Source organism: Anopheles gambiae, chromosome 2 (assembly GCF_943734735.2).
Source record: "Anopheles gambiae chromosome 2, idAnoGambNW_F1_1, whole genome shotgun sequence".
Classification (NCBI taxonomy): Eukaryota; Metazoa; Arthropoda; class Insecta; order Diptera; family Culicidae; genus Anopheles; species Anopheles gambiae.
The window spans coordinates 85675621-85700804 of record NC_064601.1 but is presented as its reverse complement, the minus strand read 5'-3'; the positions used below and the strand labels follow the sequence as shown (position 1 = coordinate 85700804).

Sequence of the window (25184 nt, the reverse complement as noted above, 5' to 3'; positions counted from 1 at the left end):
CCGGGCCGGTTTGATGTAAACGACCCCATCATCATCAGTCAATGGCTGTCCCGGGCAGTGGCACCATATAATCCTACCATGTCGGCAGTAGCCTCCCCCCACGCTTGGTGTTGTTTGCTGTTGTGGCGTGGCGTACACAATTTTACGACTACCGGCCACGCAAAACCGGATATTCATACGCCCGTGTGCGTGTGTGCGCGTGTGTGTGTGGGTGCAAACCTACCCTCATGGGACGAAGGGAAACGAACTTTAACTTTCCAACCAAAGGCAGGCAACAAACACAGATCTAGCTGCGGGGGCTGGAGGTGAGGCCAAACAGTGCACACGAAGTTGTTTAATCGTGGCCGCACACAATTGCGATCGAACGTCATCGAGTGCTGCACTTCAGCTGCAGTTTGGGCAATCGAGTGGACAGAGTGAGAGAAGCTAGGTTGAAGAGAATGGTTCGATTGCGGAGAGGGAACGGAGATGATAGAGTGTGCTATGATAGAGTGACAAATGATAGCAAAGCAAAAAGGAAATGTAATAAAAATTAAGCATTATATTAATGCCATTTTTGAAATTCTCTTGCCATTGCCCAGCACACTGCGGTTTTCGTAACGATTGTTTAAGCGAGAGAACAGCACCAAACGATGGAATGGGGTTCGTTTTCAATGAATCGTTTAATCTTAATGAGCACCAAACATGAACGATGACAATACATTTCATTGGACCGGTTTACATGTGTTTGTTACAGCCCATTTTGTGCTCCGAACACAATAAAGTGATTGCAGTGAAATCAATCGAACCGTAATCGATTAAAAACGGGCAAACAAAGGGCACAAATATTGTACAAATTTCGTGGAATTGGTGAAATGGTTAAATATTTCGATGTAGCATTTGTTTGCTACATTGATGTCATTGTTCTACCAAAAGTGGTGAAATTATTAAGGTGAGAAAATTTGAGAATGAAAAACAATTCCAACAACTAGAACAAACGAACTCAACACATCATGCCAAACTTTTTTTTAAATCATTCTCACGCTGTTCAATAATAATTGTATTTCACGAGTTTGAACAAATTTATTTGGCTCACCTTTTTCGCTTGGGATGGAAATTGAGCGTCGAAAAGGAACACACTGCCACCCTTCTAAACACTCAAAAACTTCCTCTCTCTCTCACACACACACAAACAAACACACTCTAGCCTGTGATGCGAACAACTCGCATCCGCAAAAGTCAATGATTGATTAAATTATCATAAATTCTCCTATCTATCACTGTCGACATCAGCCATTTTTCACACTCGTGAGCCGCGGGCAAATTCCAACCGCCAAAGTCCAAACCTGCTGGTGGTGGTAGCGGCGCTGGTCGTACGAGCATCGCGCCCGGCAGCGACAGCGACCAAGCGTCTCCATTTACCGTGTGAGGTACCAAGCGTCTCCATCGATGGAGACCACCCTAATAGCCCGAGCTGCTCATGTGATACGAGCGTCCCGCAAGCGAAACAGGGACAGCCACACTTGGTGCCACACTGCCTGGGTGCGCTTACTGCTCGGACATCGTTTTCCGGTCACGGGCAGGATAATCTCGTTACGTGAACTTTGCTTCGCTCTTTCACTCAGTGATTTGAATATGAACTCACCTCTTGGAAGCATTACAAGCGTTTTTTGTGTGTGTGTTCCTCTCTCCACCGGCGTGCCCTGTTTGCCTGCTAGATCTAAACCATTGCCTGCTTTACCTCTTACAGGTCACGTTCGGTTGTGCGATTTGTACTTCGTGGAAGTTGTGAAGAAGCAAATGGATGGAAAAAACGGCAAAAAAGGACGTTATTTTTCAGCTGCCATCCCATGCTATGGCTTCTTGTTCTCTTTTTTTTTGTTTCCTTCTTCCCCTCATCTGCAGCGTTCGAGAAACAGCATTCCAATCATTTTTTCTGCATCGCTGCATTTCTGGGATGCTGCTGGTATTGCATTCCTTGATTTTATTCCTACTGTTTGGTGTGTGTGTGTGCGTACACAAACAAACAAATACATGCACACACCCACCCACAAATACGTGCACATTCCACGGATGTTTTGTAAATGAGGATGCGATTTCCCGTTGCACAGAGCGTCCGGAAGGAAAGAAGAACGTTCGTCTATTTTCAACTCTCGTGTACCGTGCGCTGTAGCGTTGCATGCGTAAGGAAATCCTGCACCACAGTTGCCATTTTAAAGTTTACCAAAAAAAAAAATCGCAAAATGAGTTTTTTCACTCTATCACATTCTCTCACTCTACGCTTCTCTCCCTTCGTCCCATTGCTCACTTGAATTAAACGTCTACTCAAAAGGTAATGAAGAGGATGGCTTCAACCTATCCTGCTATGTCGTGAGTGCAATCTAATATAATCCTGCTGATTGCATTTTACACTGCAGCAGCGGTGCATTTTCACACGACTTGCGCGACATTAATTTTATCGCTGATGAAACAGGACCTGTCAACCAGTGGGGATTTTAACCAGGACGAGATGCTTGATAAACTATATGGTGGAAATAAAAAATTGAAAGTTTTACAATATGAAGGGAAAGTTCTGCTCAGTTTGTTGAAGGTTTAGCCATGTTTTGAAATTATTATAAATATATACGATAAGTGTGAATAATTTTAACGACGAACGTTCGTCTTTTTCCACTATTTTTCCAATACGGTTTGTTTTCAAACTGCAACTCCAACTGGAACAGCCCACACAAAAAAAGTTTAATTTTACTAATGAGTGTGAAGCAACGTGCATCACTCTAGCCTGGTTTTGGTTGAAAAACAACATTAAACAAACTGGCCATGAGAAATGTACCACATTTGTGTGATTTTAATTTCGCTAATTAAAACTACTTCCCAACCGCAAACCGTGCCAATGTGCACCGTTTGACGCAAGCATGCCGGGTGAAACGGTACTATACAAAAAAGCCAACCAACAAATAACACCACCTCCCCGGAAAGTAGCAGAGTTACACCATCAAATATGCTGCCCGCCCTTGTCTTGCAACAGCACTGCCAGCGAACTGAGCCGGTGCTGAGTTGCATCCTTCGCCAGACGCAAACAAACGGACGGACCCGACGTGAAGCATAGTTCTTGGAAATTTGGCAAATTACCTTGGCGAAAAGAGTTTTCTAAAATAGGGAAGTGATTCGAGCAGATGGAAAAACAAACACGCTGAACACACACACACACACACACACACACACACACACACAAACACAAGTGACAGTTTGTGGTACCGGTTGGTGCAGTTCGGGCAATGAGGGAACCGTTGCCAAAGCAACCGCAATGTGAACATCGCAGCTTTGAGCTCCGCGCAGCTGCTTGAAAAGTCTGATTGGATGGGAAACCGAAACTGCGGAACGCAAAGCTCATTTGCAATGCACCCGAAATCTCTGTCGGTGGTAGCAATTAAAAGCACAATACGGATGGGCGTGGGGATGGGGATGAGAGGAATGAGAAAGGCCGGTACGGAGGCGAAATATGTTTGAAAGCGAAATGAAAAGCGAATTAACTTTCCGCTCAAAGGGTTACATCGGTTGATGGTAAAGTTTCCACAGCAAAACCGCTTCTGGTACGCTGCAAGTGGTAGTTTATGGGTTTTGGGGTTGGTGCGCAAAACTTAAAGTAATAGCAGCCCAACCTCTGCAGCAGCATTAGAAGGTGTAGGTTTTTTTGGGTTGCAAGAAACTTTTAATTTGCTTCTGCTTTGATCTTCATTAGGTTGCAAGCTCTATGGGAATAAAATTGAAAATTTGAAAAATAATTAAAGATGTTTCTAAATGTGAGGTTCATGTCGTACGTGTAAGTGCTGTTTTTGTTAGTAATAAAGCACTTTAAAATATTGCTTTAATTAAGTTGAAAAAAGGATATCATGATTTTTTTAAATAATAGTTTACTTTTCAGCTGTTGATTTAACAATTAAATTACCTAACGCAAAACCTGCTTAAATAATGTTTAAATATGTTAAGTTATTTTTTTCTAAAAAAATCTTCTGCTTTCATCCAACACAAATTGCTTTATTTGTAACATTCTAGGAATGCCCTTCAAATTTTCCAAATGCTTGCCTCTATTAAAGAAAAATTTCTAACATTCGCAAGAAACCTTTCGTTTGCCGACATCGATTCTTGTCTCACTTTAGTAGAATCCTCCACCCTGCCTACCTTCTCTGCCTAACCTGTTCCGTGAATTGCGCAAAAAGATGCCAGCATGCCGTAAGCTCCTTTTTATCGTAAAGAATCTCGTAGCCCCACCTAGGGCACAAAAGAATGTCTTCTTGTCTTCATTCATTCATCAGCTCGCAGGGTACAAAACCCCATCCCAGCCCAGCCCAGGCTCGTGTGCCATGGACCGCCATGGACGGGACGGACACGCCAGCCCGGACCGGATTAAGATCGATAATCATAATCGAGTCCGCTTTTCATCTCGCCGTCCAACGACGGACGGGTTTCACGAAACATGCCATCTCGATAGCTCGATACACCTTTAAAGGCAACGGCACGTTGCGACGCCTTTTGGGCTTGGGGCAGGCACAGTTTACAATCACTTTTACCGACGAAAGCTTACCCATTGCCCAAGAGCCGAAGCCCGGGTGCAAAAGGAATCTCTTTTAGATCCGGGACGGGTTCACACACACACACACACAAGCAAACATACAATCCATCACTGGGTAGTTTGTCATGCGAACGATGTGGGAGTGACGGCGGAAGAGAGCTATTTTGCTCTCCGCCGACAGCAGAGCCCGGAAGTACACAAAGTAATTGATATTTCTGTGCTCCTTCACGTGGTGCACGCTTTGCTGAGTATGTGTGCTTTTCTTCAGCGCTTCTCCCTGCCACTTTTACTTACAAGTGTACGGGGAACACGGCCACAGGACTCAGAGGTTACGTAGCCTGCTCGAAGAAGGGTGCACAGCATTGCATTGCTCACCTTGCATAGCATTAGCTGCCGGCATACGGTTCCGCCCTGTACGGGTGGCAGAAGCTTGACCTGAAAGGTCGGTAAAGGATATCTTCCCGGAATGGTCTTGTGGCCCGGTTCTCGTTAGTACCAATAATTCATCGTTCAGGGCAGGCAAGGGAAGCGGGACGACGTAAAAACAAACTCACGCCCGGTATGACGCCCTCCCCGGGTTGCCCGGATGGTCCGTTCTGTTCACCTTGAGTCAGCTCGAATAGAACGCGGGTGATGACGCTTTTAAAATTCATAGCAAGAAACATAACTTGCCATTCAACACTTAGCCCACACATGCGTTCCGTCCGCCCTGCAGCAGATATAGCTCGCTTGTAAGACAACGATACGGGATGGGATGATCTCGATGATTCACAGACTGTTCCACAGGCTAAGACGGCCAGTGCAAGAGTGGGAGCGGACAGGAGGATAAAAGATCTTGGACCATTTGTAGAAACGACATCGTAATCGTCAGCTCCGAGAGCTTGGCAGCATCCGTACGGTGTGGTGCAATCTGCTGGAAAACGGTTTCCCCTTCCCATGCTTTCCTCGGGACGGCGGGTGGTGCACGGCAGGCACGATGTGCAAACATTTGTGCAGCCACATTATCGATGGAAAGTCAAGCACCGGGTGTCAATCATGACAGCATCAGCAGACGTCATTGATTTCATATTAATCGAAAAAGTGTAGCTTGTGAATTGGAACCAGCCCCGCGCTGCTCCGCGACGATCGACGTGCATACATAGCGTGAAAACGAATAATGTTGAGCTGCAAAAAAGCCACACACAAAAAAGTGTGATGTTACGCCGTTTGCCCCGCCTTTCGCGACTCGTTTTGCCCCGCGTTTGCTTTTGATAGAGATTGATGAAAGTGATGCTGCTCTGTGGAGTGTCATGGATGATGATAGATAAAGGAAAAAAAAAAATCTTCCCTCTGCTGGTTGCGATTTTGAAGCGTATTTTTACTCGTTCGGCGTGTCGAAAGTGTCTTCTTTATCTAATCGTGTTGCTGTTCTGGTGTTACTCTTTTTTTGTTTCACTGGTGTCAATCAAACACGGAAAAATGTCTATATTGCGTGAATCTATTTTCGATGCAAATAATGTGAAGATTAAAGCGAGGGGTTTTGTACAAGCAAGAAATGAACCTGTTCGGATCAACAGCTCTATCTGCACGTGGCGTATGATTGAACGAAGCTAATAAACGGTTGGCTAAAGGGTACATCGTCTCGATGGCTTCCGTTGCCCCGGGAGAAGCAATCCCGTTTATTTTAGGCGAAGAAAAAGGAACCGATTGAGTGGAAATTGTAAAGGTGGAGCATCCAATTTGAATGGTTGAAAAATCTAGATGGTACAAATTATGTCCTATAAAGTAGTTAAAAAAAATAAAAAATAGAAAATTAAATAAAATATTTAAAGAGTCCAGAAACTGCAAGAGCTTGGTGGTCGTAAAAAAAACCCAGAATGTACGTAAAGTACTGCAAATATCTCACTAGCAGTGTGACAATGTCATACGCGTGGACCATGCAAGTGATGAATAAATGTGAAAAAACCAGATGCAATATTCCCAATGACTCATCTTGTGGGCCCATATTGTACTCATCCCCTACAATTAAAAACAAATTCCCTTTCACCAAGAGCGTGTTTTGTTGTGAATGGAAACGTTCCCACCTCTCTTCTCACCATGCTGGACTTACTCACCATTACTCACCCAACAACGAATGGACGTTCGAGTTTGTACAACATTTTCACACCCAACCCAACAGTCCGGGCGGACGCAGCCGGGCCGACGAACTCAGCCAAGGCGACGATTATAAAAGGTTTATTAAAAAGAATGGAATGCCCGCCCCGGCAGAAGCCGGACCAACTGTCTTCTGTGCGACGAAGCAGGCAGCTCATCAATGAAAAATAAAGAAGAACGCAAGGACGAATATTAAGACGTTTTTGTGATGGTACCCGCTCTTGAGTGATACACTTGGGGGTGAAAGTAAACTAGGGGCTTTCCCGTCGCTTCTTGATCACACCGAGTTAAACCGACGGCCAGTACAACGACTTTAGGGGCGCAAGCGGACGCGGAGGTCAAATGCGAAACAATAAACGAGATTTTTCTGCAAACTCAAAGGTCATGTGTAATTTACCACTTGTGCTCGGAACCAACCACGACCCAATGCACCGGGTCATTGTAAGCATAAAGGGGAAACAATCATCTCAAGCACTTTGAGGTTCTTTATGTCTCACAGCGGTGTTACTTGAGGTTAGCCGTTTACAATGAATTGCAGTAGAGTTTTTAATGCGTAAGGATTAACCTCAGCAAACTATTCATAATTGAAAAAGGTTAAGGAGGCCTAGTTTTGAACTAGAAAAAGCATAGTTACCTCTATATAAACATTTCACTTTCACAGATCCCTCCATCTCAACCAAGGCGACCAGCTTGTAATCCGGAAAGCACAAACTTATTTTCTTCAATTTCAAGAAGGTTCCAAACAACATCCAAATAGGCCATGAACTATGGAACCTTGTCCCAAAACAAATTTGCTTCAGCAAAGGCCGTTATCATCTTCCAAGTACTCTCTTGTTCTGCTTGCGATGGCTTTGCCGCCCTCTCCCACGATGGCAATTTTGTGGCGAACGTATACGTATCCGTACTGTTTTTCATCATCCAAACAGCTTCAATCTTGGCCCATCGTATCGCGGTGTGTTCGCAGGTGTTCGCGTACCGGCAGAAAGGTAAAAAGTCACCACCACCAGGCACGGTCTGACCACACGGGCCTGATGGTTGACACGAGACCTAGCCGAGACATGACATAATAGCAAACGCTACAAAGCCCAATTGGCTATTTAGCAAATATTGTTTCATCGGTAGCAGGGAAGTAACACAGCCAGACACGCACACGCAACCACTGGGCGGGTTTGTTGCCCACCCCGTTCCGCGTCCGGCGTACGGAAGCAGAACCGTTCTGGCATGATTGCATACCGCGCCACCTCAGGGCACCTAAGCGGCATTGACGTCATCGTGGGAGCGATCGAAGCGAATCGAAAGAAGCGCAAGACAAAACGCCGGCAAGACTCAAAAGCAATTCCAACGGCAATCCCTCCTTACGCGGTCTCTTTCCGTTCTTACCTCCCATTCTGCTTCGCTGTTCACTTTTGTACTCGAACCGTCCAACGCGTCCAGTACGAAACGTGACTGAAGTACGTACACTTTTTTGTTGGCGTCTCTTCTTCGCCCTTTTTTCGCATAAACAGCTGTGAAGGGTGCTGTGGGCGGCAGAAGCGAGAAATATTTGTTCAGGCGCACTGTACGCACACACACACACACGCAGCCACACACACTCACTGCCCGAAATCAGACTCGTCAGAAGTGCGTTTCAACATACCGCCACACGTTCACACCGTGGCCGTGTCACTGACCATCGTCACACTGCCGGCAATGGCAAACAGCGAAGACCGAGCGAGGCAAAAGCCGAAGACAAGGCCTGCCGGAGCCGATGCTGTAATAGTTGTGTGTAATGTGTGTGTGTTTCTGTGGCTGTGAGTTGTGTGTGCGTGGCTGTGTGTGGGTGCTGCGATATTTGCGTTTTCACTCAAGGGGGGCGGGGATGTCACGGCACATGACGCCGACGAGTGACGATTTCTGCCTGTGACTGTGTGTGTGTGTGTGGATTTGTCTTGTGCTTTTGTTTTCCATCCGCTTGCCGGTGACGTGTGGAAATGTGGAGAATGCGAAGAACTTACTGTCAACGGCAACACAGGGTGATGCATCGCAAGAACGCTTGTTTGAAGAGATTTATATGCAAACTATTAAATAATTTATCTTCTTTAATTATTATTCAAAATCTCAATATGTTTATGTACATGTTTCTAGATGCTCGAGCGTCACTTTAAACAATGTTTTAAACATCCACACAATCGGTAATAATCCGGCATCAAGTTCAAGTGCTGAATGATCTGTTTTTAATTGCGACAAATCAATTCCATTCATCAACATCAATAAGTAGCAGTACGATAACCAGCTGCCGGAAAGCGGTTTGCAATATTTTATTCTCGTTTGTCATCCCTCCTTCCTCACACCTTGGCTCGATCTAAGAAGATCAGCAACAATTGGTGTCGTTGGCTCTGTGTACGCCTCCATCTACTTTCGTGCGGTTTGCAAGACAAATCACAGCTTCGTGCCGGAAGTCGATATTGATGAATTTGCTCTTAATCCCCTCGATAAACACACGCCGGGCCTTGGGGGGGCTGTTCGGAGCAGACTGGCCCCGGCTGTGGTTTACGTACACTTTTCATGGCTCGCCCTCCCTCCCCACAACCTAGCGACCCGACCAGAACCACCCTGTATAGCAGTGTTGGGATCTGGCGTCACACGCCCAGGCACGGACAGGCAAAGACGCTCTATTTGTCTTGCAATCATCCAACCAGCAACGGCATTTGCCGTCTGCTGAAGACATCAGCAGTGAGTTGATGAAAATGATGGACAAAAAGGGGAAGGGGAAGGGGATGGAAAAAGAAAACGATCAATGGGAGCTAAACAAAGGAGAGCGCGGCAAGGCGGGGTACGGTGGCGAAGAACAACCCTCGGTGAGGGTGAGAAACACTTTAACAAATAGCGAAGTGATCCGTTATGCCACCGTAAACGTAAATCACCAACGAACACTGACTGACGCCATTTCGACCCCACCTCCCCCCTCCCCCGAACATGCTGCTACCGTCGCCGTCGAAGGGAGGGGGTGGTTTTGTTTTCTTGCTCCTGCCTTTCCCATTGTTTCCGTTTTGCACGGATGCAATTTTGTTTGGTTGAGTGTTGTTTTTTTTTTATTTCTTCACTTTTGCTCTGCTTTCTTCCATAATGTTATTATGTTTTCGCCTTTTGCGCTTACGCTGTGGCATATCGGTGTGTAGTGGCTTAAAATTGTTCGGTAATTGCACTGCCGCTTTCGAGGTGGTGTAGCAGAGCGCTTGATGAACGTGTGCAAAAAATTGGAAAGTGCTGTAGTGGGGGAAAAGGAAGCTAAAGTAATACGAACGTACGTGAAATCAATAACCGTCTATATGAACAGAGAGGGTACGTTAACACGGTTACCACCTAAATGGAAAGTGTGGTGATGCACATACCGTTCGATTGCAGTTACGGTGCACGAAACGTATGTGAAATGAACTCAATGACGTCATATTATGTGCCAACACTCCTGGATAAGTATCACAAAACGATTGTTACACTCGTTAAAAAGCCTTTTTTAGTTTTAGCTTAGATTTTCTTATTAAAAAGGCTGCATTGTACTTAAAAGATAAATGGAAAATGTATTCTATTTTTGCTTTTATAACCCTAAACTATTTTGGTAGAGATGCCTGATGATTCATGCTTTAGTTAAAGGAGACGCCTGGTGCTTTGTAAATATTGTTAACACTTTAAGCGCCGCGTCATATGAAATCGCACGACGGCTTTGTTCACCGCTCAGCTCTGTATCTGACGCTCACCAATTCTCTTGATAACGAATGAGGTAGGAAAGAGAGAACGAGAACGACATGTGCTACGCCGTTATCGAAATGAAACAAAAGAGTGATAATAGTCGCACGAACAATTGTCGCTCTCATCGCTCTCTTGTCATGCGCTACGTGCTCACTCGCAAACTGTGACGTCAGGCCGGCGGTCAAAGTGTTAAGGAGATGTCTTCTAATTTAGAAAAGGAGACGCCCAGTAGTTTTCAAAAATAAATCAACTCTAATATGAATAAATTCTTAATATAAATCAATTCAGTCAAGCTAAGTCTAAAAACCATTATCCCCACGGTTACAAACTGCACGTTTCGCGCAAAGTATGCGACGTCAAATACGTGCATCTCCAACTCGACAATGTTGCAACCGTCCGATTTCGAAAGCTAGCGTGGAAAGATTAAGTTTCGCAGTCTACCACAGCTCCTCTTGCAGCGCCAGTGTGAGACAGGCAATAAATCTAACGACTCGCACAACCAACCGTTTCCGGTATTAGCGATTCACTGCGTCACGCGCCGGGCACTTACACGCTGACAGTATGCTTTCCCTTAGCTCGTAATGGGACCAAAGTTCATAAGTAAAATAAGCACAATCCGTACAAAGTTGAGGCAGGTATAGCGCGATGGGATGGGGTTTTTGTTCGAGTGAAAAGACACACGCCAGAACAAAAACGAAGCATGTTTTGTGTTGCGAAAAGCAACACGCGCGTGTAAGAGCACCAGGATGAATTACACTAGATTATAATTGTGAGTGTATACAGATAAAAAATGGAGTACCGAAAGCTGTCGAGTTGGCTTTTTTATGCTATCCGGTATGGGGGAGACATGGAACCTCACAATTCGTCGGTAAGAGATTTAGAATCTCACGCAGTACCTGAAGAGGGTTGCTCATCCTGGGTGCAACGCAATCCCATTTCTGTACGAATGCTGGTCGTTGTGTAATCCGCATAATTAATGATATACAGAGCAGGTACGTGATGTGTGTATGGAGATGGGAATGATACAAAAAACACTCTTTTGCAATTCTGGGACAATAAAAACGTCCGGATGTGCATCAGAATCTGGTTTTGCTGGTGGGAATGGGATGTTTTTTTCTTCATAACTTCTACACGACCCCCTCCGTTACACGCTCCCCTTTCCGTCAAGTACAAAAATATACTCGTGTTTAAATTATGCCCCGCGTGGCACCCACCATGCACGAACCGCACAAACACGCACATGCACCGTCTCTCAACCACGGGCATTAGAGCCAACCGCAGCCTCAGTGTGCATTTGGTGCACACAAAAAGGGGGTGACGATGGGGTTGTTGGTTGGGCCCTTTTCCGTTGCTCACCGTTTTACCCCATGCCGTGTGCTACATTTATTGTTGAGGTTGCACCGGGCCTGTCGGGGTGCTGCATTTAGAGAGCTGTTACATTACTTTTGCCATGCTGCTATGAATCATATACGATTTAATTACTCTTTTTCACCCTCCCGTTGCCACACGCCTCCCCCATCTGCCTGTGCTTGTGGGTCATAAAAATCCCATCAGTGAGGTATTCAAAAAGGTGACGACCACTCAGAGTGCATGTAGCGCGCGGACCCACCACCCGCACAAACGCGCGCGGACTTCATGTGGTTTGATTTCACCCACACTCTAATCGAAGGTTTAGCCGTGAGTGAAGGGTAGATGGAGAGGGGGTGCACCGCGCGGAAAGTGTGGCAAAACGTGTGTTAACGGGATTTGTGGTATTCGTGGATACAGGGGGCCGGCTAAATTTAGCACGCGGCCCCGGCGTGCGGTGGCGTGTTAGTTTCTGCAAGTGTGTTCCGGTAGGTCTGCCGAGAGCCGATTATTATTGTGTCCAAAACTAATTAAACTCTTCGCATGCATGCACGCACACACACACACACACACACACACACACACACGCGCAGGGTGAATGGTCGCGCGTCATCGAAGCGTCCAAGTGTCGGGAATTAAATTGCTAACCGGGGTACTTTTAGCGCGGTCTTTTTAAATTAAAATAAAAGTATACCGTAAACGCAACTGGCTGGAGCGTACAACACGCCTCTTACCGCTGGAGCCACTGTACGGAGGTATGGGTGTGGTTGGGAGTTTTGTGAAACAGAACGGAAGGGGGTTAGTTTTCCATATTCATTAGTTACTTTTCTGATCTGGGTTAAATGAAGTGCTAACTGAATGGTGCTGTTACAGTGGAGCAATTGCTCCAAGCAGTCAGGTTTCCCTTTCTGTGCAATGTTTGCATCCACTGCTGGTAGGGGAAGTGTAAAAACGTATCTTGTAGGCAAATCAGTACTATTGTGGTTATGGTATGAACATAATTTGAAGTCATGTAAAATTGAAATCAAAAGCATACCGATTGCCAGACTGATGATTGAAAACAATCATAAAAAAGACATGTCAATACTTGGATTCAGTGGTAATAACATAAATAGTATTTACAGAAAAAAAAATCAGCAACGCCACACTTTTTTTGCCTTCCAAGAGATCCTTATCGTCAATTTAATTCCTGGAGCTACCAAACCGTGAAGACGAAAAAAACTCGATCGATTCATCTGGGTCGGATTCGATGCGCTAATCTTGTTTCGGTTGATTCCGTGTCCTCTTCCGTTCGCCAAAAGGTTCGACGGTTCATTAATCTAATTTCGAGCTCCCCGGGCACAGATCTCTGGCAGCCATCGTGGACATACAGAAATGGAAGGAGAGCCGAGCGCCGAGCCGAACAGAAAGCCGAACTGACATTTGATCGATCGAGTGACGTAGAGGCGACGCGTTCGCGTTAGTTTAATGAAATTTGAATGGCGAAGGAAAATGGCGCTCCGAAACCGAGCGTTTTGCATTTGGTCGCGCGGTGGACGCCGCTGTCCTGCAGGAGGGGCTGGATTGTGTGTGTTGTGTGTTCCGCCCAACGGAAGTGACAAACGGACGGCCCCGTGGAGTGATAACCGGTAAGCGGAGGGAAAAAGAACAGTGGGGATAATGCCGCAAATTCTCCACTTGTCACTGCGCGTTGTTCAGGGCCGGCGCGTTCTCCATTAACATTATTTAAGGGATGTTTTTTACGCTTTCTGCTGTGCTCTTTCTTTTGCGCTTCTTTAAACGAACGAAGCGCTGATTCCATTGCGATGTACGGAAACGGAGTGAATGGTTGGCAAAACGCTGACTTCCTGGAAGCAGCTCCTGTTTGTCACGAACCGAGCGACATATCACTTCCGGTACAAAACAAAAAATCTAAATATTTTTTTTGCATGCAGGATTTATGCTCTTATGCTGTCACGACGGATTTGAATTATCAATCTATGGTACATCAAACTGTACTAGCAACATCAATAGATCCATAGCGATGGTGGTAATAAATAATTCATCCGAAATGTTTCGTCATCAGCCCCAAAACCTTCTTACATTTCTAAATAAAACCAAGGAAAACATTCCTTCGCATCTTCGCCACTAACCGCACCAGTCTCGGCGCGACGAAAGCGGACTATTTAATCACCTCCAATCGTGCTGTTTGATGTTCAATTTTTGTCCTAATCTCACAATCCCTCGACCCCGAAAGGTCAAACGTTAATGTGATGGATAAATGTCAGCCAGCCTAGCCTAGCCAGCCGCTGCTGCTGCGGCCTACAGCATCAACCGACCGGTATCAAAGCAAGAGCGACCTGCCCGAATCACTTCGGCCGCAGTGCTGCTGAGTGTCCCAGGCTCCAGCATTCAAGGACGAGGGCCACTGGTGTCGCAATTTGACGAGGGCCAAAACAAAGTGATGCCCACCACCATTCGGAGCTCGCGCTGGCCGGAGGGGCTTTGGCCTATTTTTAGGTACATTTTTCATTGACAAACATCTGGTGCGAGATGGTTTGAAAATGAATATTGACGGTTGGGCGGTACCGAGCGTGGACGATGGTTGGCTGTGTTCTTTTTTTTAGCTCTGTTTCTGGTTGACACTCTCAAACGAGAACATCAAATGGACGTGGGCTGAATGTGTGATTGTGTGGAGAAAGCAAAATGGAAAAATGGAGAAAGCGCATTTGTATGTGTGTCGATGTGTTGTATATTATGTTGTGTTTATGATTTACATTCAGGCTTTACAGGTACGCGTGGCACATGTTTTACGATGTGAATGGAATTCCCATACTTGTTGATGGGAATGTACAACAAATATTAAACATATGTCACAATTAAAGTTCGAGGACAAAAGAACCATAATGATCATAGAGGACAGCTTTTACACGACATCAAGATGGTTTCTTGTTGAAAAGTTAATATCCATAGTGTATACTCACGGTTGAAGATTCATTGTATTTAACACATTGACGTACCTGGGAGAGATAGAGAGAGGAAATAATAAAAAAAATGCAAATTAATATTGTTTGTGATTGGAAGATAATATTGTCTTCTAATTGGCGTAAACATCCTACGCGGACATGCTGGCCTATACAGGCTCTCGATACTATATTCAGCACAATGCAGCCGGACAGTCCTTACAACGGGGGGATGTTCCATTCTAGCCTTAAACACATTACGAGCATGTTATTAAGTTGTTCGAGTTAACGACTGTACCACGGGACTGCCCTTGTTCGTGAAATTGACTACAAACAAATCAATTAGTCAATTACGTAGATTTTATTGCATGTTTTGTATTGTAGTGAAACACTAGGGGAAAGTAGGTAAAGACGGACACGTTAAGGGAAATGGTAAAAATCTAGGAATATATAAGTGTAACGAACATGAAAATGTGCATATATTATCTTTCACTCATGTTAAATCAGAAAATATATTGAAACTTTTGAGTTTCCATCGTTTTTTGCGTTTTTTTTTCATAAATGAAAATCATGTTTTTTTTTCGTGCGGTTTTGAACTGTTCGGGTAAGACGGACACCTGATATGGGAAAGATGGACACCATGAAGGGTAGAAAACGCTGGAAAGTGAAGAGTTTTACAGTATTTTCCACGTCCTAGTACGTTTATAAATTAATTCTTGGCCTATTGCAACGACGATTCATTTAGTCATGGTTTAGGAATTGTAAGCACCGCTTCTAATATATCGTAGAATGCAGCATCTAAAGCATCTACAGCAAATCGCGCATTTACAGCTGACGTTGCTCCAGCTTACAGAACAACAGTCTAGAATTTCCTTTAAGGAAATTTCTCCGCGAAAAGAACACGACCCCAGTATTTTTTGAAGGACTTGCTAATAGTTTAATCCATTTTCCACTATGTCAAAATTCAACATTTGATATTTGTAATCCCATAGAATTTCTCATCTATTCCTGAATGATGTCGTATCAACACCTCATCGTTTTAGTGCTTGAAGTTGTCCAAGTCGTAAAAAAATATTGGATTTCGTGAAGCGCCTCATTAGCGTCGAGCGAGTAATAGCATAACGAATGGCTACTATTTTGACCGGTGTTTCAATTATCGCTTATTTCAATACTTTCTCTTGTTGCTTGTTGGTTTATAGCTTCGGAATACCCTTATTTAAGGTATTTGAAGAAATACTTTCATCACCAATTGATATAAGAAGTAAAATAAATCAATAAATTCGGTGTCCATCTTTCCCTACAACAAAGTGTCCGTCTTTCCCGCTTTGGTGTCAGGATATTTAAACCATCAGAAAACAATAGTTTGTATTACTTTCACTTTCGTTCTTTCGCCAGTTTTTTCATTAATGATCACGACAACTCATTTAACTCTATGCCAAAAATGTTCTCAAGTGTGTTGTTTAACTTTAAGGTAGGATGTTGCATTGTTGATTTTTTCGAAAATTACCATTTTGATGCATTTATTAGAAGCGTCCATTATACCCGCAGTGTCCGTCTTTACCTTCCGTCCCCTACTATAAATGATTTTGTACACATAATTTCGATGATCAGTTTTTTTATAAAAAAAATCAGTTTACCCTCCACTTGAAAATGAATAAAATAATAATTAAAAGGAATGCAGCGATGATAAAGTGATAAAAGAAAATTACGTGTCTCAAACTGCTTCTAACATTAGAAGAAAGCGTCAAAAAATTCGAGCAAAAAGAAAGTTTAAATCGACAAGAAACATGAATTAAGAGGAGAATAAAATGATGAAATTTTCTGGTCAAATGGTAAAACAAGTTTCGTTTTTAATGTTAGTTCAACCATCCACTTTGTCCTAATACTTTGTACTTTTCCAAATCCCCATTGCACAAGCTAACAGGCACAGAAACGACAACAACAAAAAAAACAATCCCACCCACAGCTGGAAACGTGAACACGTAACAAAGCATTGAAATAATTTCCCGCTGCAATGGGGTGCTGTGTTTTCTCCCACGTGCTTTTTTTGCTGTTGCAATTGTTGGTTCCGTTGTGACAGCGTTCATTCATTATATGAATGTTCCTTGGGGTGTTTTTTTACACTGTTACACGCGATCGTTCGAGGACACGAGCAGTTTTCGAAAATGTAACAAGAAAAAGGTTAATATACATGTACTCCTAGATAAAAAGCACCCGCACACACACACACACACGTGTGCACGCCGCCACCCTTCCGTACCATAAAACCCATTCCCGCGGTAAGCCTTCGTGCTAAGTATGCTAAATTGATTTGGCAACATTATTATGCTGGCTTCGTCGCGCAGGCAAGCATAATGGATTGTGGTGGGCGTGCGTGTATGTGCACGATTCGGCGCTTGATCGAACTAGGCGCTCGGTGTTCGGCGTTGCGGTTGATTGTTTACTGATTGGCTTTCCGGAGGGAGCGAACCAGACCCGCCCGCCAGGCCGGGCCAGGCCTAGGCGAAGAAATACAATTATATTTTTCAAATCAATTTTAATGAACCCAACCCCACCGTCCGTACAGATCGAAACACCCACCTCCCATTTCCCAACCCATCGAGGTGCAGCCCGGTTGCGGAGTGTTCAACGGAAAACACAACCTCAAAAAAGTGGAAACCATTTGCAAGAAGATGGAAACGGTGGCTTGCATTAAACAACCTCCGCCGCCTCAGCCCGACAGGCTTGGTTGGTTCGCTTCTTCGCGGGGAGGTGTCAGGGCGGGAAGGGGGATGGGTCAGAGGGTGAGATGAAAAGTTGAAAGCACGTCCGTTTGTTTGACTGATGCATTTCCCGTTCCCTGGCCACTCCGCTTTCAATGCTATTTTATTTCGTGCACAACGGTCGTCGTTGCGGCTGGTCCGGGCAGTACCAGCAGCAGCAGTTCGTTTGCTCGAAAATTGGATCATTTGTCAGCGTTCGGGTGCAAGCGTAAAGGGAGCAAGAGTGCTGAGCGGGAGGGCCGTGAGAATGTTTACGAATGCAGCAGTGGCCAAAGAACGCCAGCTCGGATGCACTTTTTTCCGGGGTGGGATGCAGCTTGCACCGTCAAAGCGCTCACCAGCTGTGTGCGCGCTGATGTGAAAGGTGTTTTTGCTTTACCTTCTTCTGCTCGATCATCGCTTGGGCGCGCGCCCGCACTCACAGTAACGCAATGTTTGGGCAAGCTGAGGAGGGAGAGGAGGGAGAGACGATTGCATTTTCACGTGGGTGATAAATTGCTTTAAAAGTGCACCCTGTCACGAAAGGAAAATGATTCATTTGGTGCTATTTTTCTGAATTCTCCGAGCCGCTCCGAGGTTCCGCCGGAGGTGTTGGTGTACAAATCGGATGATGCAGCCTCCTGCACGATGCGGCGCGGTGGTAGCGGTGGTGTTGGTGGTCATCGGTCAAGTCGGATCATCGTTCACAGTCACGCCCGGCGAACCCTCCCCCCACACTGCTGGACAGCAAGTGGGAAAATGGACGGCGCGCGTCGTGTTGGTCGTGGGTCGAAATCAAACAGAATGAAAAATTACATCGCGGCACCGATCCATTAGCGGATCAGTTGACACTTTGCGAACAATTTTTGAAAGCATTTAGCCACCTTCTCCCCACTGCCCTTTTGTTGGAACGGGGTAGGAACGGGGCAAACAAGGAGCCAGCCTGTTTTTGCATTAAAGATTTGTCATGTTTGTCGGAGTGAATGTTAGTAGCTCCATTAAAAACACTTCCAAATTTTCGTGTTAAACATATTGCTATTGATGAACTGGATTTGTTTTGGGTGCTGTTGAAAAAACAATCAAATTTTCCTGCTTCTCACCGAAATGTACATTCAACGCATACACCACACAATCACGCTCACGTCAAACAATGTGAAATTCAACAAACAAACATGCTCTCTGTTCGTTGCAATCCCCCCAAACGTCGTGCTGCTGCATTGCAATGACAATTAATCGATATTTTCAATATTACACACATATATATTGTGGTCACATCAACACCATCCAAAACGAAAAACGAAGCACAGGTGTGCTGCTTCGAGAGCGCACGTACGATTGCCGCAAGCAGAAAACTATTAGTCGAACTTGTGCATCGGCTGGTCCACGAACCAAAGAGCCGTTTGACAGGCTCTTCCCATCTGGTTACAGTTATGGTGCCCCCCGTATCTCATCCCACCCTTATCACCCAACACTACAACAGGAGGAAGCCGTTCAGTGTGCTCTGTGTAACAAATCGATACAACATTGTTTTTACCTCAGCCTCCCTCCATGTTTTGACTTCTCTTTTCACCCCGCCATTCGCTCATACACACTGACTGCCGACGACTGACACACGTCGGCAGTGAAATGAATCGTCAAAGTCAAAGGAGCAAAACGGAGCATGAAACGGAAAAGAATACACACAACCAACGGTGTACTACAGTGGGAAAGCTTTGGCGTTGGAATGCTGGTGTTTGATTTGTTTGGTTTTTCACACCACCACCACCACCACCACCACTTCCCGCTCGCACCGGGACTTCTCCTTACACTGGTTGTTTCTTCACCTTTCCGGCCGCACACGCTAGCACTGACGGCGATGGACATTGATGAAGACATCTATTTCGGCTTTATGGCAAACAAGGCCGAGGTCGTAAAACAATTGCACGGATTCTCTCCCCCATCCGCCCTCCCTTTACACGACGAGCGAAGACAAGGACGAGGTTTTGCATACGATTTTGGTGTGACAGGTAACGGTACGGTACGCATAGATCATTTGTCTCGATGAGCTTGTGTTCTTTGTTTTTACGGTTACGGTTGATGGTTGGGGGATATCCACATAGAAACAAATACATACACGCAGGCCCAAATTAATGGGATGGCGTGTAACACTTGACTTGCCCAGTGGCACAGCAGCGCGCCAACGCTCTGCCAAAGGAAAAGCCAACAAGTTTTGTGACAGGAAATTGAAATGTCAACCGTGTGGACGTGGAATTATTACCCCGAACAGAAACAAACCATCAAACATGAAATATGATCCACGGAATGGAATTGATTTCAATGTTTTGGATACATATTTTCGATTTCGGACAAACGTTCAATGAGAAATGCAAATTTACGTTGACCGATATGGTTGTTTTAGCCTTTCAGCTTGCTAGAAAAGGATGTTTGAAATGTTGTGAAAAGTTATAATGATTTTTTTTTCAACACAGACACATCATTTCATTTAACCTTGCCCGTTCCATTGCCGTCAGCCAGCCGTCACCATTCTCTGTTATTTTCCGGCATAATTTCCCCGCCCTTGCAAGAAAATGCAAAATCGGAACGGAACGGAATGCAAAATCCGTTCCGGTCGGTTGCACCCGACATCCGGATTAAATCAGGGAACACGGGAGGTCTGCATAGTGAAATGGAAAGAAGCAGAAGGGGGAGCAAAATCCCATCCCAGCACTACTTCCACGACGTCCATCAAACGTCTTACCGCCTGAGTCCTGACATCGTAATGTGATGCATTCACAATTAACCGTGTCGGATTTCCTCATCCGTGCAAGCTGGCTGGTAAAACTGCAGCTCAATGTCGGCGCCGAGATTGCTGCACCCCGGTATGGCCGCCGGTATGGCTTGTGTCATGGGTACAGATTTGAAGCAAATGCGCCCGAAAGGTCGGATTGCCAAACGCCATTCGTAATGAATCGTTTAAAGGTAGAAGTCGCAAGTCGTGCACCTCTTGTGACGATTGTGACGCCCCGAACACAGGTGCCGAAAATAAAACACCTTTCTGTGGGCGATATGTTTCGCGTCGTACACTAAGGTGAGCAAATGAGTAATGATTAAATGGGCGAGAAAAAATGATCATTCGATCAACTACGACCAAGCGTCACTAGTATCTAAAATAAACGTAATCCGTACAAAACGCATCTCTCAATCGACTGGCTTGCGGGGACTTATTCTGTCATATGACCGTATGTGACCGTGATCGTACGCACTTAAAAGGTAAGATAAGATATATTGAAGCTCACGTATTAGATAATAACAGAAACTAATCACGGCAGTACGGGGCACAGTTTTGCTATCTTTATCTTACCAATTAAATTAAACTTTACGTTAAGCCATCCGGGATCGTTTTAAGCCTCGAAACGAACGCAGCATTGGTTTGTTGTGTGATAATATTTTCGTTTATAAAGGTTAAAAACATGTTAATCCATCTTATCGCTTGATCGATTTTATATCTGTTTCGGTGTGCTGTACGAAAATGCTTGTTGTTATCTAAAAATACCTCAACGGTTATGGATTTAAAGTTCTTCCCATTGCTTTTATAGAAGGAATAAGCATTTTTTTTTGCAGTAAAATAAGGTACTAGGAAACGAAGCACAAGTTGGCATAATGGTTCTTAGACTTCCATTTAATTTCCTATGATACATAATCAACACAGTATTGATTTATAAAAATAAAACATAACAAATCTTCCTTTTGCGTGATTATAATTGCTTCATCTACCAAATCATACAAAATGATTGAAACCCTTCACACCTACTAAAGGTCAACGACCAATGTTTACTGCCACTACAACGATATTTATAATTAGCTTCGAACCCTGCTCCGCTCTACGTTTTTCGCCAACGCCAACAGTGTACTTTTATTATCGGCCCCATTGAAACTGCCTGCTGCTCCGCCAAGTGATCATATTACAATGATTGGTGGTCATGGGATCACTGTTTTTATTTCCCAACCATCCTGGCCGTGCTGCCGATAAACTGAGTCTCATATACTCGCTTCACTCACTGTCGAGCGGTTGCCCGAACAACTGACCGACCGACCGACCGACACCATAAGCCATATGATACATTTCCCGATTAGGTTCCAGCTGCCGCTTCCCACTTGAAGCGGGCTGGGAAAAGCTCATTCTCAGATTTAACAACGATGATACAACCACCACCCATTGCCCCATCCACCCACCCAAAATGTTGCCCATTTTTCGGTTTCCTTTTTCATATGCTGTTGCGAGTTGTTGTTTTTTTTTTGTACACACATTCTTGGCTGTTGATTCTTGCGGTAGTTGCGATGTGGTAGAGAATTTACCACAGTGTATATTCGCGTGCACACACACACACACGCATGTATATGTACACGGACCATCCGTGACCATGGTTGTGATACGCTGTCAAAGTTTATGATGTGGCTAATGCCCTAATTACCCAAAGCAGCACCACTCAAACTTTATGATGAGAATGTTTTATGGCCCAAACCTATAGAGCCGTGCGGGATGGGTTGCGCCCTAATTGGAAGTGATCTGCTGAAGTATTGCTCCCCCCCCCCCCCCCTTCGGCCAATGTGAGAAAAAACGAGAGACCGACAGCAACAAAAAGCATTGGTTTCCATCCTTCCTGCTTCCCATCCCGGGGATGGGATGGCGCTTGTTTTGATTTTTTTTTCTCTCTCTCTCTCTCTCTCTCTCTCTCTCTCTCTCTTTCTCTCTGTTGTTCTGTTTTCGGATAATCTTCGCGTCGAGATTTCTGGGGTCGTGCAACTCTTTTTCAAACCACGCGCAACATGCCCCGTTTCCCCCCGGGGAGGGAAATATGATGCTTGAGAACTGGCCCTCGACCGACCGAAAAAAAAAAATGAGGCATGAAGCAGGGATGGCGGCGAATGCGTGCAGCGGTGTTGGGATTTGTTTTCATACGCACGGTTTTCCCATTCATTAGGCGAGTTAGCTCAAGTTAGCCGAGCGAGATGGAAACCATTTGGCCCTTTACAGTGGGGGAATAAAGAGGGAAAGCGAACGGGGGGTTTGGTTTCGCGGAAAGATTAGAGAAAAACTTATCAAATCTGGCTGTCGGAAGTGTGTTTTAGGGGCTTTCGTTGGGTTGGGTTTAGATTGTTTTTTGTATGTGTGGTGTGGCAAGGTTATATTTTGAACCTTCAAATCGTTTGAGCGCGAAATTACAGGAATTGAATTAATTGGAGCAGCCTGAGATCACTTGTCTTGGAAGGAGTGATACGCTGTTGATGGACAAAGGATGAACAATATTTTGAATCTGACGAATAACATAACATTGATTAGCAATATTGCCTGCAGAAGAGCATGTATAGTCTTGATATAGCTTTTCCTCCAACATTTTTAGCATTCTGTCCAACAAGGTAATGAAAGTAAAAGTTCTATTGAACAGCGTAGAGGCTGCCATATTACAGAAATTGTTTAACTGATTATCTAAATGTTTCTGTAAACATATAAAGAGGAAACGTGTAAAACCTAAATTTCATAACAACAATAAAATTATTAAAAAAAGAGCAATTTGTCCCACGAACCAAGCATCGCCAAGCTTTAAGCTAAAAGCCACCCCTGAATGCGATGTCCTTTGAGCCTTTAAAAGTGTAGTTCTTCTAGCTACAGAGAATTCCTCTTATCATCGCCCGTTAAGCTGCACAGCGGCACAAAAGCACAAAAGAAGCCCTTTCCTCACCCAGGGCCAGGGCGAAGAAACCTCCCAACTTAAAGGCCAATCGTCTATTAAACTCCTGTTAGTGGCAGCATGAAACCGCAAACCGCACGGCAGGAGTTTTCCGTAAATTATCGACTCATTTACGATTACGATCAATGAATATTTCATCACCCATCCAGGTCCCAAAGTTCTTTCTCTCTTTCTCCCTCCTTCGCCCCTAACCCCAACTAAGCGCCGGTCACTTCATCATACAATCGAAATCATATCGAAACGAGCGACACACACAAAAACAGCGGTGAGGGAGAATGACGGAAAATAAAAATAATTGCGGCGTCCCGAGAACATCCGAGCGTGTGGGCGCGCCGCGCTTTCATCCCTTAAGAAGCCTTTTTTTCCTTTTTGCGCAAGCACTTTATCCCTCCAGTGGGGCTATTACCCATTGTCGCACGATCACAGGGAGATTTTTTTTTGGTGTTTTACGCTCTCCCGAAAGCAAAAAAACGAATATAAATGCAAGCGAACAGAAGCCCTTTGCAGTCCATCCGAGGGCGGTGAGACCCCGTGCTAGAGAGCCAGTTTGCCGGGAAAAACGCGCACACCCACCCACCCACACCCACACATACACAAACACAAAAAAGCAAGATCTTAAACCACTCGGGGGATATTAGAAAAGGAAGAAAGTGGGCGGTTTGTGTTCGTTAATGGTGTAAGGTTATTGGGTTAGAGAGACGGACCAAAGCATGGCCGCATGGCCCGCACTGCCGTTATCAACCCCACTCGAGAGGTTGATTTTTATCGAGGATTTTGCTCGCTTGGCGACGACGACAAGAATCGAATGGCCAGGGCCAGGGTTGTGGATGAGTTTTCCTTTGCTCTCGATTCGCCCGGAACGACGTACCGGAATCGTGCCGGGTGTGACGAACATGGTTTGGCGACGCAATTTGAAGTTTCATTAACCGTGATTGTGACGTGCCAATCGTGCTGAAGTAAGGGTGTTTTGGGGAGCGTGGATTATTTTCGCTTTTTTTGTATGTTGGTATAACACATTTGCTGCCGAGTGCAGTAAGTCTTCATAATCCTGAGAGCGTTTGCCAAGCATATAGTAAACGCACATCAAAGGATTCAAGTGGAGCAAGTGGTGTCAATGACGGCAATAAAAAGTTTACAATTCTTGTAAAACATACGTGAAATGATCTAATCTGCTTGACTGTTTTATATGGCCATTTTTATTTTACTGTTATGGTCGTAAGTACATTGAAGATCAACATGCGATGTGTCCTTCTGACTGCCTTTTTCGTAAAAAAAACTATTCTCGTGTCATTGAAGATACAAAAGCCATTCTGAAATGGTGTTTTCATTCCCTCATAAATTAAGATACATTAACAAGAAACGATTGTATGATTGCTAAACAAATTCCTGGAATGGAAAAAGTGTAACACCAAAAAATCGTAAAACATAACTTAAAAAACAAGAACCCTGGGAAAATACACTTTTGTACGATTTCGAGAGTCAGTAAGCAGGTGAGTAACAAATGTTACAATTTAAATCTTTCAGAAGATTTTAGCTCATTACTGACACCTCCATTAATTTACCCTAATCCATACAAAGTCCAACGAAGACAGCTCAGCTCATTGTACGGAATCTACATTAACACGTGCCCATTACCGCACACTGTTCGTGCTGAAAAGTGGCGCAAAACCGAGGCTCATTCGAGCGGCGGCCACGATCCACCCACAGCACTAGCAATGATCATTTAATTGCCACATTAACCGTGCACACTGCCCGCACGGAAAAACTGTTTCCACCTCATAAATCAACCCATTCTCCGCCCGCACGAACGAACGATCTTAGCGAGCGAATAAACCCCGGTACAGTGCGACACCAGCACCGGCACCGTCGTCGTGAAGGAATGCTGGAAGGAAACCAGCACAACGCAACCGTCATAAAAATGACCAACATCGACCAGCGCCGCGAGCACCCGCCGACCATTAAGACAACTTTGTTAAGCCATTTCGATATCGGTGGGGTCGCGAAAAACGCAACGCTA

The 25184-nt window shown here is 44.8% G+C and overlaps 1 protein-coding gene across 12 annotated transcripts in view; it reads right to left on the bottom strand.

Annotated features, from left to right (window-relative positions):
• LOC1276218 (uncharacterized) overlaps positions 1 to 25184 on the bottom strand; it is a 163503-nt gene that overhangs the window by 49752 nt on the left and 88567 nt on the right. For 8 of the 12 annotated variants that reach the window (XM_061652433.1, XM_061652431.1, XM_061652430.1 and 5 more), the window contains exon 3: positions 14719 to 14754. The exons of the other annotated variants lie outside the window; for them this stretch is intronic. In XM_061652433.1, coding sequence (XP_061508417.1) covers positions 14719 to 14754 — 36 coding nt within the window. The remainder of the gene's footprint in view (positions 1 to 14718; positions 14755 to 25184) is intronic. 12 annotated transcript variants of the gene reach the window in all.